General features: G+C 38.0%; 1 protein-coding gene across 8 annotated transcripts in view; it reads right to left on the bottom strand.

Annotated features, from left to right (window-relative positions):
- NCOA2 (nuclear receptor coactivator 2) overlaps positions 1 to 17,041 on the bottom strand; it is a 198,610-nt gene that overhangs the window by 36,277 nt on the left and 145,292 nt on the right. For all 8 annotated transcript variants that reach the window (XM_083824146.1, XM_083824144.1, XM_083824148.1 and 5 more), the window contains 6 exons: positions 16,802 to 16,979; positions 15,231 to 15,416; positions 14,253 to 14,354; positions 14,008 to 14,148; positions 10,519 to 10,666; positions 7,053 to 8,322 (listed from right to left, as the gene is read on the bottom strand). In XM_083824146.1, the coding sequence (XP_083680272.1) occupies positions 7,053 to 8,322; positions 10,519 to 10,666; positions 14,008 to 14,148; positions 14,253 to 14,354; positions 15,231 to 15,416; positions 16,802 to 16,979 (2,025 nt within the window). The remainder of the gene's footprint in view (positions 1 to 7,052; positions 8,323 to 10,518; positions 10,667 to 14,007; positions 14,149 to 14,252; positions 14,355 to 15,230; positions 15,417 to 16,801; positions 16,980 to 17,041) is intronic.

The raw sequence follows: 17,041 nt of genomic DNA, 5'->3' as shown, positions 1-17,041 counted from the left end.
GTTGATATAACCTCTTGTTAAAGACAGGCAGTGACAGAAAATCCACAGCTTCCCAAGGGAATTTCTTTCAGCACTCTGCCATCCCTACTGTTCAAGTTTTTTTTTTTTTCTTTTTTTCCTCAGTGTCAACACAAAACCTCCCCCACTGGAATTTAGTCCCTTCCTTCCTGTCGTATTTTGAATCTGGAGAACAAATTGTGTTCCCCTTTCTTTTAATCTTTTCTGTATTTGAAAGCTGCTTTGTCCTTGTGTTTTGGGGTTTCAGGCTAAAATGAAGTAATCTCAACTTTTCAAATTTTCTTCATCGTATAGCCTATTTTCAAGACCTCTTACAATTCTTGATGCTCCTGTAGCCTGCCTTCAGATGGTCCACACTCTTGTTGCAGTGCATTGTCCAGAACAGTACTTAAGAGGAAGCCTTGCAACTGCTGAGTAAAGCAGAAAGTTTACACATTTGATGGAATGTTCCAGAAAAGCCTGTGATTTTTTTTTTCATTACATGACATTAGTGATTCTCGTTTATCATTATTGCATTTGTTCATCCTGAATATTCTCCTAAGAATTTTCCAACATATCTCCTAGTTGCAAATAAGTTGAATTCCTCCAAATAAAGTTGTCCTCCAAAGTATTTGCAGGCATGCAAGTATCACCTGCAGCCTTTACTAAGTGCACTAGTATTCTAGCATCAGGTCATTTAGGTTAACAAAAATACTGAATACCTCCAGATGCTGCCCAAACGTCTGCAGTACCTCCATTATGACAGTGAATCCTTAAATAACTACTTTGTGTGTAAGGATTTCCAGGCAGCTTCCTACCCACTCACAGCAGTTTCATCTTGACCATGCATCTCTGATCTGCTTACGAGAATACCACGTGTAACAGTGCCAAAAAGCTTTGCTAAAATCAAGACACATAGCATACACTGCTTCTCTTCAGCCAAAAAGCCTGTTACCCTGTTGCAGAAGGAAAATAAATGGGTCTGACATTGCCTGCTCTTGACAAATCCCTACGCTGCCTCGCTACCTTCCAGGCTTGCACAAGCAGTTTGGTTGACACAGCACACCAACAGAAAAGGTCGAGCCAGGAGGAATTGAATGTCATTAGAAGAAGCCTAAATCATTAAGCAGACAGGTGATAAGCAGATTCAAAAAGGCACTCCAAGAGACAGTCAAGAGATGTTTACAGAAGCTGCATTTTGAGCACTGGGAGAGCTGGTAAAAGAAGCTTGCAAGAGCCAGTAGAGGAGACTGATGTAGAGTATCATGAATTATAAAAGGATGATTCAATACTCTTTGGGGGAATTAAGACATATGGCCTTCATTAAACATATTTTAGAAAACAGTGAGGGAAGTTTTTATATGTTGCAGGGTTTTTTCCTTTGGTTATGTGCGGGACTTTGTGTCTCTTTTTTTTAAACATTCTGGCTACTGCATTTATTTCTTTAAACATCAGACATAAAAAAAAAAAAACAACAAACAAACAGAGAAGAACATATTGATCCAAATGTGTCAGAAAACTGCAATCCCCAAGATGCTTTTAATTCCCCTCAGGAAGTGCCAAAGAAAGGCCAAATAAAACAGATGTATTTTAACAATTTTAACAACAACAAAAAAACATAACTTTTTTTTTTACTTTAATATAATCAATATCAAATATTTTATTTTATTTATTTTTTGATGAGATGAGGGTTCTCAACAGTTGCAAAAGCTCCAAGTTAGTTTTAGCTATGATGTTAGCCTAAGACTTTCCAGACCCACCCTCAGATGGCACCATATGTGCAGAAACTAGTGTTAAAATCCGTACTTGGTTAGTTTCATGGGATTTTTCTTTTATTTATACACTATATTTATTTTGCTAATGGCCTAAATTGAACTTTATGTAAATAAAAGGCACACCCTAAACTCCCTCTAAAACAATTATTTGTCATGAATTAAAATATATATATATTTCTGATAAAGTGCAAAGGAGCACAAGAACGTTCTTGTGCTAACTCTAAGCAACACAATTATTACAATCTCAGTAGAACTGAGAAACTAAGTCCTAGAATACATTAGACAAATCGTGCTTGAAAATATTTTTCTATTTGAAAAATTGCCGACTTTTGAAGTGCTTATCACCATCACGGAGAGGAGGTGGAATCAAATATTAATAAAATTCTTTCAGCACTACTGACATACAGTTACACCTAAGCATGAAGTTTGGTTTCCAGATGTTGCCATGTGAGAGTCTAGATTCCACTGAGGGGATCTTTCCGTGGATTTAGGCCTGGATGTGTCCTAAACCCTGCACCCTCTGGAGAGCTCTTTTCCACCATGGGCAATGCCCAAGGCTTGCACCGAGGCTTTATTCCAAACTTCATACATGTATACACTTCCCTTAGAACCACACACGATAGAGGCCCCTTGGACTTTTTCCTTACAACAGGATGACTTTAGGTGGGGACACAAGTTGGGGATTATATAAGGCAAGTATAGTTTCAAATTAGCTCATTAGCTACCTCCTCGGCACAGGCAAAACATTTGGCCATGAAAGAAAAACAAAAACCTAATCTCTGCTCCCAATTGGCCACAAATTAAAGGATTAAAAAGAGGGAAATGTAAGTCAGAAGTGAAACCAATATAGTCTCTTTCTCCCTGCTGACTGCAGTAAACATACAGTTGGCTAGACATCCTGTTTTATTATAAGGATAATCTACTACTAACTTATGGAAACTGTTTTCTAGAACTCTAATTAGAAGCTATCCAGAAAATGAAAGCCCCGTTCTAGGGTTTTGATAGAATTTCAAGAAGAAACACGTGTCCATCATTAATACAATGTATTCTGGACATTAAGAAATAGCTTTTTGGATGATAAGGATGTGTGTAAAGAAAATATTTTAGTATTGGGAAGATACTAGTTTCCACATAAAACAAGAGGACTGCAGTGTTGACAAGATGCGTGAGGAACACCAGAACAGTTTCTGAATCTGGGGAGAAAAAGGTACATGCTTATGAAGATTTCTGGAATAGCACCGGTGGAGACAGTAGCGTTACAAAGTTCTTTTCAGACAAACAGGTTGTCTATATTGTCTGCTGGCTAAATGAGTGGCAAATACATTTAGAGATAAGGATTTAATTTTATGCTATGCCAAGTGCTTTCTCGGAGAGTAAGTCATGTCAAGTTTCTACGTCTTGGTTTCTTTATCTGAAACATGAATGTAAATGCACACCCAATTTTACAAAAGGGTTTTGCAGCACAAAATAATACAGCAAAGCAGAATGTTTCTTTTGCAAGGTAACACACAACATTGTCCAGTACGGGATATTTCTGTGATGCTCCCCTATGCTTTCACTCTGCTGCCCTCCGAGCTGTCAGCCAGTCCCAGCAGATCTGACAAAGAACAGCAGCCTCAGATAAACCAGGTTTCTCAACTGTTTCCTAAAGTCTGTGATGGAGTAGATGAAAGAGATCCAGTTATTGCGACCGCTAAGGTAAGGGGCAAGGAGAGCCCCTCGATAGCAGCAGTCCTGCTCCTGCCAGTGCCTCCCCGGCAGGTCTCTCTCTTGTCCTCTCTCCTCCACAGCGGCCTGAACTGGAATAACAATCAGCCTGATAGAGCTCGATAACCATCACCACTCCGAGGAAGGGAAAAAGGTGCAGAGGCACTGGAAATATTCTCTGCCATTTGAGAAAGGCTTCCTGTCAGTTGCTGGTCTCTGCAGAAGTGTATGTTTAAACACGCTACCTAGAAGGGTGCTATTTTTAGGTCGGTGGTGCACTTCAAAGCATTTCCTGTTCAGAAAGTCACACCAAAAGTAAAAGGAGAAAACGTAATGGCTCTTCTGCCCCCGAATGGCCCTTGCAGAGGCCATCCCAGTGCCGTTCCACGGCAGTTTCCAGAGAAACTGAACATTCAAGTGACTAATTACTTAAAAATACAACATTCCTCGGGGAGAAGAAGTCTTAAATAAACCTGCAAAATAGGTAACACAAGCACACAGCTAATTTTTACATATGGGAGGAAGAAGGGGGGGAGGGAAAAGGACACAGGAGGATGGAAGAATTTAGCACAAGAATCTGTGTTCTAGTCTTGTACTAAATAGTTCCAGCTTTGATCTAAATTTAGGCAATGAGCACTTCCTGTGGGAGACCGTCTTCCAAAGCCGAAGAGTTTTTGATGCTAAATATTTTCAGTGATTTTATAATTGGAGTAAAGTGGTTATTTGTTTAAAGGCCTGGCCTTCAGCTAGATAAATGCTTACATTATTTTATATTCCCCACCATTTCCTCTCCTACTCCATGTTGGATTTCTCTTGTTTATTCAGCTCCAGGTTTCACTGCATTTTAAGTAGGTTTAAAAACTCTATTTAAAACCAACAGGAACAACAAAAGCCCCTCTGTCATTATCCAACAGCCTTACAAGGCAGCTGCGGAACTGGCTTCTCCTTGCCTCAACACTGGGGAAGCCCCAGCTCTCCAGCCCTCACCACTCCAGCGCGTCTCCTGCAGGGCTTCATGTTTTCCTTAACAGCTCTTGGCCCTTCCAGCACCTCCAGTCCCTTCTCTCCTGGGAGAAAACCTCGGTCTTCAGACTTTAAGAAAAGGCAATGCATCCACAGTCCATACTCCAGCCCCCTCAAATCCCTCCCTCGACCTCAGAAACACGAAGTCTAAAAATAAAAAATGAACAGACTATTCATTTTAAAAAGTTCGTAAAGTTGGGCATCCAGTTTTCAAATGTTTGAGGTTGGCAATACTTGAAGAAACTGAAGCCTCTTTCTTTAAAGTTAGTCTTTACAGTTACCCGTTTACATTTAGGGTGAGACACAACCTGCCTGTCTTTGGTCACTAAAAAGTAAGGCAGCTCGTTTAAACCAGCTGTCCAGGCTACCAGTAGTAAATAGAAACGTCACTAGACAGCAGCTTACCTTCACTGTTTTAAATGCCTATCAGGAAAACATAATGCTGCCCCATCAAGTATTTATGTACTTTTTCACCAGCCATAAGAGAAGCTTGTAGGACTAGCTTAAACTAAATTGTAGATAGCTACTTTCCAGAGGGGATAATACCTGCCCATTATGAATGGGTTCACAGCTAAGCTATTTTTGGTCTACTCTACAGAGATCATGAGAGAGAAGATTGTAATTCTTTAAAAATTTTTATTTTTTGGAGAGTAAACCTTCTGAAGGCCATGATTTTGATCTTCTCAATTACTTACATAGAAGTAATTTTTTTGGTGACTACTAAATTCTACATTCTCGTGCAGTATCAGACACTGAGGACTGTCTCAAAAGCTTATTCTAGCCAGTTTAGCTGTGAATTTCCTGATATCACTATTTTCTAGCCTAGCAAAGTATAAATTCTCACTGAAAAGCTGTGCCCTCCCTCTGCAGGCAGCAACAAAATACTAGCTGTATTCAGAACTAAATTAATATCCAGGCTTGAGGATTAATCCCTGCAGAAATTACTGTAATTTGACTCATTTTCCCCCTAAAGCATAGGAAGAATTTAAAAACCACAATTGCTCCTACATAATGGCAATACCTGTTAAATTCTATAGAAAAGGAAGAATTAAAGCAACCTTAGAGAATGCTTGGATAACTAAAATTTTAGCAATGCTTCGTCCACACTGCAGTGGCATGTTTGGCCTTTATGTTTTGTGATTATGAGCATTGCTGAAAGAACTGCCCACTGGTTAGAGACTGCTGCAAGGGAAAAGTAAAAACAAACAAAACCAACCAAACAAGCAAACAAAAACACCCCAGAAAATCCAATGCTGTGATATAGGGCTAAGAAAGTTTTGTATATCCCTCCTCAGCCTCAAGATGCAATATAGAAAATATTAACAATTACGTATTTATATACACAAGTAATAAAAATAAAATATATTCACAAAAATGTCCAAGCCCAGACCTATTCCACACATTAAAAATACATAATATTTTAAAAGTGAAGGATGTGTCCACAAATGAGAGTCATGAAACGTTTACACAGTGTGTGATCTGATCATGATTTAAGAACGAAGGATTCATGCACGCGGCACTGCCTAGGGATTAATGACCAACTGGGAGTTGATAGTGTAGGACAAAGCTAAGGAACATTAATTCTAGCTAGTTATAAACTCCCCAGAAAATGCCTTATACTAAAATTGGTAATCTAATTACCCGTTTTATAAATAAAACAGCAATATTGAAGTGGCAAATTGCTTCTGCAGCGTCACTTTTCCCTGCAAAGCTCTGAAAACGGGAGCATTCCTGGTGACGTGAACATGGTGCTTTTTGGAAGTGAAGTCTGCACGGGCTATGAGATGACACATTTTAGAACAGGCCCTAACGACATACAGTTTATTATTATGTTGGTTGGCACAGTAGCAAGAAATCTTGCACAGAGCCCTAAAAAATTCTGGAAGCAACATGAAATATACTGAGAGACATGATACTGGCACTGAACAACTAACCATCCACGGGGGCTGGGGTTGAATATAAAACTTCTTAAGTAAACAAAACACACCACCATCACCACCACAAAAAAATTGGCATAGAAACAAGGGAAGCCTATTTGACTTGATTTTAATTTGCAGGTCAACTATAGTACAAGGACCAGGAATACGAAGGTGGTACCAGCCCTTTCAAACAGCTCCCTGCTTTGCATGGGAGATGTGTAGTTATTACGCTGGGCTTGGCCACGAGCGCATCTAGCTGTTCAACAACAGCCTGTGGGAAAAGCTGTCGATAATTTAGCATCAACCAACAATTGCCAGTATTTTCTCTTCGTATGACTACCAGCTGGGAAAAGTTGCCCAGTTTTCAGTGCCTGTGTCATCCGTCTCCTCCCAGGCATAGTCTGTCAATCACACAACTGGTCTGCTCTTTTAGACAGAGTGGTGACCACAACTTATTAACATAAATTGGAAAATGAAGTGAAGATCAGATTTCAAAAGACAGGTAGCAGTTTGCTTATCAACAGCCCTGAATGTCAAGAAATTACTGCCAGAGGAAGTCTGGAAAAAAATAAGATAGAAGGAACACAGACCATGAACACCTGATTTACACACAACACAAAGATTTGCTTACCTGTTCATTAGGCTCAAAGCTTATCTCTTCTTTTTCCGTCCTCATAGCTATCAACTTTGTGCTACCTGAAGGGTCCGTCTTACTGTCCAACCTCTCCAGTTTTGGGGGTATGTCTGGTAAACCAATATCTTTAGTATCATCTTTATCTAGCAAGTAGCGAAGTAGTGCATTATTATTCTTCTTAGGACTCGCTGGCTCCTGTTTAACAGTCACCTCTGAACCAGGAGCTGTGCTACTGGACTCCTGGTTCAGTTCTTTTCCTGTGGCCTCTGCTGTGAGCTTGGCCAAATCTACAGGAGAACTACTGTCCTGCAATAGTCTGTGCAAAATTTTATGCTTCTCCTTGAGCGAGGTTCCATGTGCCGAACCAGACCCAGGCAACCCTCCCGTGGAGTCCTTGTTGACATCTCCCATGGTACTGGACAAAGGCGAAGGCTCCATCTGATCCGATTTGGTGGTCAGCAACTGTAAGAGCTTTGTCTGGCTTTTCCCGTCATGCAGCTTATTCTGTCCATCAGGTCTCTCGCCACTGACAACCGGTGGCATGCTGCTCTCACTGTTATCCTTCTGTTCTCCTGAATGGCAGCTGCTCTCTGCTTGTCCAGTTGTACCTTCCGATTGCTCCCCATAGAGTCCAAAGCAGTCTTTAGAGTCCAGGCTTCCCATCTTGCTTAGCTGGGGAGGATTCATATTCACAGGGGAATTTTGTAAATTTCCCATTTTTAGGTCAGGTGAAGCCAACGATGATCCTAGAGAAACTCCATGGCCCTCACTGAGGGCCTGAAGCGCATTCAGGGAACTGTTGGTGTAGTTATGGCTATTTCCTGTGCTGCTGCAAACTCCCACGGGCGAATGCAAGCTTCCTGCAGGGGAGAACTGACTAGGTGGGATTCGAGGACTGCCTGCCACTCCAGGGCTCACACGATGCCTTGGGGAAAGCATTGAGTTTGGCTGCCCTGGGTTCATGCCGGGGCTGCTTTGTGAGGGGCTATTCATTTTTAGTGCATAGTTACTACCCTGAGGAGTGGATGCTTGTATGCTTGACACATGGTTCATTCCCCCTGAACCACCAAACCTGCCTGCTGGCATGCCCATTTGTTCCTTTGGGCCATTTATGGCAAAATTTATATTGCTACTGATGGTCATATCCTGACCTGGGTTCCCACTGCACATGGCCTGATGGGCAGGGCTGCTGGAGCTAATGGGGTTCAATATCTTTCCCATTCCTTGTCCAGTCAAATCCTGATTCATTCCACAGACATTCTGCTCTCTATGTGGCAAGGGGAAGAAAAACAACCCATTAGCTAAAATGACAGTGGCCAACTTGCAATTACATTACAGAAAAAGAAGCAAAACCCCAAACCTCACTTGAAAATAACACAACAAACCTACGATTAAAAACAAATTGACAATTTGACAAAAGTGATATGCAACTACTAACATGGCTGAGCATTAACAGTATGGTTTTTCAGTAGCTCATTAACAAATCAGTAGAATAGAGGAAAAACAAAATTAGATCTCATCTAAATGACAGTCATTAGAAATGCAGATAGGTTATAATTTCAGACTCTCTCCCTTTAATGTATATCTTTCCTCTACAATTCGGCAAGAGCTAACTTTCATAACAGAGAAATCTCATCTTAAACCCTAACAAATGTGTGTTTTACAAGACAGCTGTAGACAGCTGTTCAATGGAGCATTGAAAGTCTATGATCTAGCCCCACCACAAGAGTGGATTGGGCTATTTGTCCACCAAGCTCATAGCCAAAAGAAAGTTTAAAAAGTCACATTCCTATACTGCCAGAGTATTTTGATGATGCTCCAAAAAACTATGTGAGCCAAGAGAACTACTGGATACTACTCCAGAATGGGAATAATCTGTTAGCAATCCAGTCCTGCACAGACAGTTCGAAAAAGAGAAGAAAACCACCATACATATACAAGCTGAAACTCAGATCTTAGAGCTGAAGGCTGTAAGATGGAAGAAAAAAAAAGGCATATATACAGAAAAAAATCTTGCAAGAGCAGCTAGAGATCACTTCTCTTTTCCCCAGGAGATTTTAATCAGTGTATGGAAGGATGCAATATACTTTTTGCTTCTGTGCTAAAACTTAAATCAGAAAAATAAGGCATATTCCCAAATGCTAAAAGCTATAAAAGAGCCATAGTCAAGTAGATTAGGAAGAAAAAAAATTAGGTTCTGAGAAAAATCAAATCAACTCTGGACTTCCAAAAACAAATGCTAATGGAACATTCCTAATATATATTTTCGATTAGATTAAAAACATTCCTACTTGCACAAGATAAGTGCAGATAAAGCTTCCCATTTTGCTAAAGCATGACAAGTGGAAGAACTGAAGCACACCAAGTAGTGGAGCTTGTTACTCTGTATTTGTTAGCTTAGGTATAAAGGCAAAGATGAACAACGTTAACAGTAAATAGAGAGGTAGATCTTTAAAACCTTACTACAATTTAGATATTATCAGTGCCCTGTTAAAAAAAAAAAAAAAAAAGAGCACAAGGAAGTCTATTTTATTTGTAAGTATAAGTTTTAACTTAATAGTGCATTTTTAAACTTCAAATTTAGCACTTCATGAAATATCATATATTTTCACTAATCCAGACTAAACAAATTTCAGGCAGCTTTTGGTTTTCCAAATATACAATCTCTGTAAAATGGTTTCAGTTTTAATTATGTTTAGAAATGTTTTCTTCCTTTTAAAAAAATTGATAGTGTGGATATAGGGAAACAGCATTGCAATTATAATCAGCAAATAAAATTTGAAATAAAATCTGACACAAGTGTACTGGTACATGCAATAACCTCATTTTACATTGAAATTCTGAGGTCTGTGATTACTTATCCTTGACTTTAACATATTATTGCCTGTGCTTTTTGTTTTTATTTTTTCTTATTTATTTTAACTGATAGTGGTGGCATTTCACAGAATTGTATGCGTGTACCAGAAAAGAGAAGGAATGAAGAGAGACAAGGAGTTAAAATATGCAGTTTGTCCAAAATGCAGTTTTAATAGTCATAATATATTCATTAAAGAGACCCAAGCCCAACATCTAACTGATTCTGAACTACAGGACTTTAATCCACCAAAGTTTTTGAGATTTAATTACATCCAGAAAATTTCTTGTGCCTACTATGAAAAATACAGGAAATTAAAATACTGAAATTAAGAACGTGAGATTAAAGAAAATTTTGTATGTTTAATGGAAGATCTTAATGTGAAAATCCAGCATGCTGCTTGTAATACTGAAATATTTTCCTGCTGTAGTACTGAAATAAGTCTTTTCCTGTGGTAAGCGTTGATTAAAAAAATTATTTTGTTTTCATGCTATCAGTTCTAGGTCAACTGAAATGTCCATCAGCCTAAACCAATCTATTTGCTTTGGCAATTTTGTACTTTTGTTCCACCCGCACTCTGCAGGAGGAGAAAGAGCTGGTGAGAATTACCTGTGAAGCATATGCAGGGAGATGACAAGCTGAGGTTCACTAGTAGTCTGGGAACGGATGAGCTTGCTCTTCGTTTGGGCAGAAACTATAGTGCCATCAGACAAGGAAAACCGATAAACAGGACTGAACGCTAGTCCCTGCCTCAGCACTGCAAGCAAGCAAAACAACAGAATTAATGAGAAACTCTAATACAGATAGCTTAGTCACTCAGTGTCTGATGTTCTAAATCCATCAGCACTGATACCACAGACACCGCACAATTTTTCAGAAAAACAGAAGAATAATTTTGGAAATAAATAGAGGTGATGATGCATATAAAATAAAGGAACTCACATACTGTAGGGTGATCAAAAGAAAACTTATGAGAAGTGACAGTAATAATAGGGCAGATATTATGAAATACAAATTATTTCAGGAGTGGGTCAAAAAGCCCTTGATGTCCATATCACTTTTCATCTAACTCCTTTGTTGCTCATACATTTTTCATCTGTATCACCTACATCAAGATGATTAATATAAATGCCTTTAGTTTCTAGATCATCTTTTTCCATTAGTGTCTACCTTCTACTCCTTATTGCTTGCTTACATTATCTTATAGCAGTTACTCTCAATAATTCTTTAATTTAAAAAGTACATAAATCTCTTACATAGAAACAATTAGAAATAAGAACAGCTGGAGTAACAAATTACTACTTTTTAAAGAACAAATACAAACATATACAGCTCAAACAAATTACCTAAACTAAAACTGTGTCTGTGCTACCTTCCTCCAGTATTAGATGTGACTGCATGTCAGGTTTGGGGCTTATTTCACTGCACATATTCTGCAACCCTTAAGTTCTCAGTGTAAATCTGAACTTCACCAAATCGAGTTATTTAACTCCTGTAACCCCCAGCAACATTTCTTTCATTAAAATGGAAAATCATGTTAGGAAAAAGCTAATCTTCAAACGTTGATTCTACTGTTGAAACCTTGCCATCAGTGAAACAAGCCTGAACATTTTCAAAGTCCAAAGGCTATTACGTTAGGACTGAAGGTATGGCAGGAGGCAAATACTTCATTTCAGAATGTCCATGTAATTGTTTAGGGGAAAAAATAGAAATAAAACACTACAAATACTTTTATTTTTCATGTTTCCTCTTTTTCTTTTTCTTTCTTTTTTTATTATTATTATTATCTGATCTTCATTTTGTTGCCTTTTCTGGTTTGTTTATGTTATTTTTTTCCTGTAATAATGAAATGACTGTTTTCCAAGCGTGGCTCTATTAAACAGCCTCCACTACTGAGCTACCAGATTTTTAGACTTGCAGGACTGGCTATGATTGCTTTCCTTCCCTGTCCCCCCACTGTTATATATTGTTCTGCAAGGTTTTAAAGTATTATTTAGGCAGTGAGAAAACAGGAAGCACAATTTAAACAACCAGAGGGGGTTTTCAGAGTAAAAATGTAAAGAAAAACAAAAACCTACAACTGTGAAACAATACAAAGCGAAATTTCACTGTTAGGTATGTCATTGTTTCAGTTTAACCTTTGGGCACCAGAAGGTCCAAAGCTCTTAACTTTAGCATATACCACATCAGGAAATTCCAATACTCAATGCCAACAGGATACAAGTGAAATCTCTACTTAAATCATTTTCCAAACTAATTCTTTAAGCAAACAAGAATGTTTCCGTATTCCTCTTGAGGAAATGCTATTTTTCTGACTGTGGCCAATAAAAACTTGCCATATATTCTGCACTTTATATGGAGAGTTAATTCAAAAGATTTGTTGTTGTTGTTGTTTTTTGTTTGTCAAGCTAATGCCATTTTTTTCCCACTGTATCACCGCATTACATGTAGGAGACTTCTACTTAATTTGCTTCTATTCCCAAACCATAATAAAAACCTAAGTGACTTAAAAAATGCAAGGGATTCCTCTGTCAAATGCAAAGATGCTACTGCTCAAGATATGCCTTGTTTTTCTTCTCCATACCACAGGATGGAAACATTTCAGCCATTATTCATCTCTAGTACTGGATCCTTTGCAGCAAAGCAATTCCACAGGTTTTTCCTCATCCTCTTATCACTTACTCCCTTCACTTCCACAAGAAGAGCCCCCTCATTTCAACCAACTTCACAGTTTATATGCCTATCCTAAGCCTCTCCTGAAAAATGATACAGTTAAAACCTCCAAACATGTATATTTTTATCAGTTCACACATAGCTGAGAGAAGAGGCACTCAAGCCTCAGCACTGAGTGCAAGAGCTGCTAATTTGGTCAGGAATCCTTTGAAGAGGACTGAAGTAACACATGGCTGGATGCCACAACAGAAACACCTAAATCACACCTGTGCAGAACGATCCTTACCTGAAACTGCTCTCTCTCTAAATCCCTACTGCAACTTGAATTGCATACTACCCTCCTTCAGCTGTCTGAAATCACAGCATAAGGTTGTGAGCTTTTAGCACTGCTCCTGTATATACCCCAAAAGCTGTTATATTAAATACTACAGTACTTTTGTGCCCCCAAATTCCCAACATGAAGGTTTCATGAAGGCAGGATATATTAAAGAATTAAAAACATATTAACAAATATTGAATGAAAACTGCATGATTAAAGGTGTGTGTGTGCTTGTATGTATATTTGGTGGAATCCTTTGAGACTCCAACTACAATTTAGTATCCCAGACAGCATGCCAGTTGTTTAATGGCTGTTACAACCACCTGTAAATCCTGTTCTACAAATATGAACCAAAGACTAATGCTCCTTCACTGGAAATGTTCTGGTTATTCTCAACTGATTTTGAAAGTACTTTCCAGTGGTTTATAAAGGGTTATTTGTTTTTAGTAATTTGGACCTGTTTTATTAGAATTAACAGTAACAGGGGTTAATGAAAAGAAAAATCCCCACCCAGTCACTACCACAAAAACCTCATGGGGAACCTTTCACAATGCAGTAGTTTCCTACAGCTTACCTTCCATAATCTTGACTGAGTAGAAGTGCTTGTGGTGAATCCTATAACACTTATCTGCTAGATACGGTACAACAATGTAGGGTTGCTGATAGCATGAGTGCTGCATCTTTGATAATTCACAGAGAGTGTTTCTCACAGGAAATGTGACAGTAAAAGTCCATTCTTTTTGCAGAGAAATGGAATGCAGGTCAATGAACTCAATGTGTAAGCTGAGATTCTGAAGAATACCGTGTAATGACCGTATGGGGAGACAACATGCAAAGGTCTTGCTTTCTAAAATAACTGCAGTAATTTCAAGATTTAAAGCAACCTCCAATATAGCACAGTTATAACAAGAAGGCTAAAACAAACAGGGGGAATGGTGTAAAACCTCTCTAGAGAGACGCATCAGTGCGTTAGGGAAATCAGCTTAAAAAAGTGATTGTCAGTAGTCTGTAAGTGTTCCATGTAGACATAACAAAGAGAACACAACCAATAGATACAAATGACAAACAGTTTAAATATAGAAAGTGCTAAAAATATGAAACCTAACCTTCCTGGTGATGCCTCTTGGCAAAAGATATTTCTCCCTCATGCTGCGAATGGAACCTCTGAATACATCTTCTTACCAAATCCTCCCAGCCAGGTTTCATAGCTGCTCGCATGCTACTTGTGTCCAGTGAAGTTATTTTGCCTGAGATTAGATAAAACAGTTGTTACAGCAATTTCCCCCTTGGGGAAACAAGCAAACAAACAAAACCCAACAAAGGTATTAAAAAAAAATGTCTTTCACAATACCTTGTAGATCCTGGCGAGTAGTAAAGCTCTCTGATGAAGGAAGAAGTGGTCTTTCCTTCATTGGAGCTCTTCTTGCAACACAAATCAAGCAAGACTGCAAATCTTAAACAAAAATGTTACTTTAGTAATTTGTATAGATAATGAAGGTTTTGTTTCCAAAAATAATTCAGAAATATTTTTAGTACACTGTTTAATTCTTTTTGGACCAAAAATAATACTTCATACCAATAAAAGGATACATAGAGCTCAGTGGTTTTACATCTTCACTATTTCCTATAACATTAAACATCACAGGAGAGATGTGTTTGTTTTCTTTCAAAGAGGAAAAATTATTCAAGGACTCCACCATGACCCATAGTTATTGGCATGTGTTTATGCGTATACCTGTAGTAGCTCAACCTCTTGAAAAATAAATAATAAAAAGGAATACAGTGCATGCACAGAGATCAAGTTTCTTCAACATTCACTGCTTTGTACCTTCTAAGCCACATTTCTTAAACATGACCCAAATGCTTGCTGTCCCTGGGGAAGCAGCTTCATAATAAACCATTTTTACTTATCTGAATGCTTGAAATACAATCTAAGGAAATTTACCTGCTGAAGTAGTAAAATGGTAAAGGAAATGGTGAATCACAATTGTCTTTGCATTCTCAGATTGCCAATTTAAACTTTTCTCCCAGTCTGTGACATTCTTCTTACAATTACAGGGGTATAAAATCAGGATATCTCATTTAGGTAAATGGAGTTACTCTCAAACCATTATAACAGAACAAATTGGGTATATGTTAGCGAATGCATTCATAATCCAACATGAAAACAAACTTCTACAGTCAAATGAAAAAGGGAAAACTTGCACCTTACACCTTTTTATTTTTTCAGAATTCAGAGGCCATTTTATCAACCAGAACTGCCATCATGTAACTATTTGAGATAGCAAGGAAAGAGAAAGTAATAACACAAACGGAAAGTGGTAATTACCTTCACCGTCCTCCTTGAAGGAATTTGGTTGAGAAACAGCAAAGCACTGCATAGTTTCATATTTCTGATGTGCTTCCTGGTTATCATGGCCTTCTTCAGAATCAGCAAGAGGTTTTACCAGCATCCGACAATTAAAGGTATGGCTGTTACGCCTAGGAGTGTCACCAGACCAAGATCCCCCATTCACTGAACAAAGCAAAGATCATACAGTGAGATAAATCTGGTAGCAATCATTTCTACGGCTCATCCGTGGGAAATTAACCAAGGTGCTTTGCAAACTGATCAGAAATCAAGCTAATTTAATAACAACGATCTATTTTTAATATTAGAGCTCAAACCAGCACATAACAAGGTAATTTGTAACATTCTATGTTTTAAAAACATTGATGTCTAATTTGTTCAGCCACTGTGTCTTTTTTAAGCAACTTATAATGGCAGCAGTAGAAAAGCAGAGTAAAATTCTAAATATTGGTTTTATGTAAAGGTGATGGAGGTACAGTGAAAACCCTACTGGGTAGAGATAGGTTAACTTATGTGCCTAGAAGAAAAAAGGCAATATGTAGAATCTGTCCATTGAATTAAAAACTGATTAATACAAAAGAGACAACAACAGTGTGTAAAAGTCTGTGTCCAGATTAGAAATAGAAAGATAATAAACTGATATGGATTTTATAAAACAAAAAGCAATGCAATCAGGAATATATTGAAACACAGAGTCCCAGCTGCAATGGGAAAGACTGAAGGGATGACAATGACCTGGGTGGATAAAACTAAACCCTAACACAGTGCTTAAGATAAGTAAAAAAGGAAACAAAATCCTGCCATGCACAAATATAGGTAGTGGACATCAGTCAGAGCAAATTAATGTAACACCACATAAAGAAATAGAAGGGTCATATTTAAAATACTCTTCACTTGCCCTCTTCAGTCATAAAATGCAATAAAGGCAGTAATTTATGGGGCTTAGCCATTAAAAGTGTTACATTTTCAATTCTTCAGGGGTTTATACACAAAGTCATAAAATGCTAAAGTGAATTACATAATACTTTTTAAACTGCTGTGAGTAAATGAGGAGTTCTGTATTGACTTTCGTTTTCTTTGCACCTCTTCTAAAAATAATGACTTTAAAACCAGTATTAATATGAATGCAAAAATGGCTGCAACTAAAATGTTTTTTGAAAGAGAAGGGTAAATATTGGTAAGACAAAAAACACAGAAAAAAAATAGCATAAGGAGCTTTCTGATTTTGCATAAGATATCCCCATCCTTTTTAGACATTTTTAGAATAACCAGCCTAGAAGACTGACAGCTAACAGAGCTAAATGCTGTCTTTTACTGATTCACTCTAAAGATCCATTTAAAATATCAGTTAACAAATAAGACAAGACTGAAAAGTGGAGGATGCTTTTCAGAAAAATATAAATCATTCATACAGCTGATATAATGCATTAAAAATAAATAGAATATGATGAAACCATAAGCAGTGGAAGGGCTTTAACTAAAGTTATGGAAATGCTGATTTATGAAACCAAAGTTAAATAAATAAAGGTGTAAGAGGAAAACATATATACCTAAAGATTTTGGCAGCAGGATTTTGACAAATTCATTGTGGTCCCCTACATGCAGGATGCTATATATGCTTGTGTTCATCAGCTCTTCTTGGTTGTACCTTAGGTACTGTGTCACATTCTCAGAAACAAACATAACATTGCCTTCTGGGTTCACTACGAAGAAGAACCCATCCAGGGCCTGAGGGGAAAAACAAAAAGGCGATGGGGGGAGAAACAAAAAGATATCCAATAAATAAACTC

The sequence above is a fragment of the Anser anser genome, assembly GCF_964211835.1.
Source record: "Anser anser genome assembly, chromosome: 2".
Taxonomy (NCBI): Eukaryota; Metazoa; Chordata; class Aves; order Anseriformes; family Anatidae; genus Anser; species Anser anser.
Note: the sequence above shows the minus strand (reverse complement) of the source record. Positions and strands in the feature narration are given on the sequence as shown.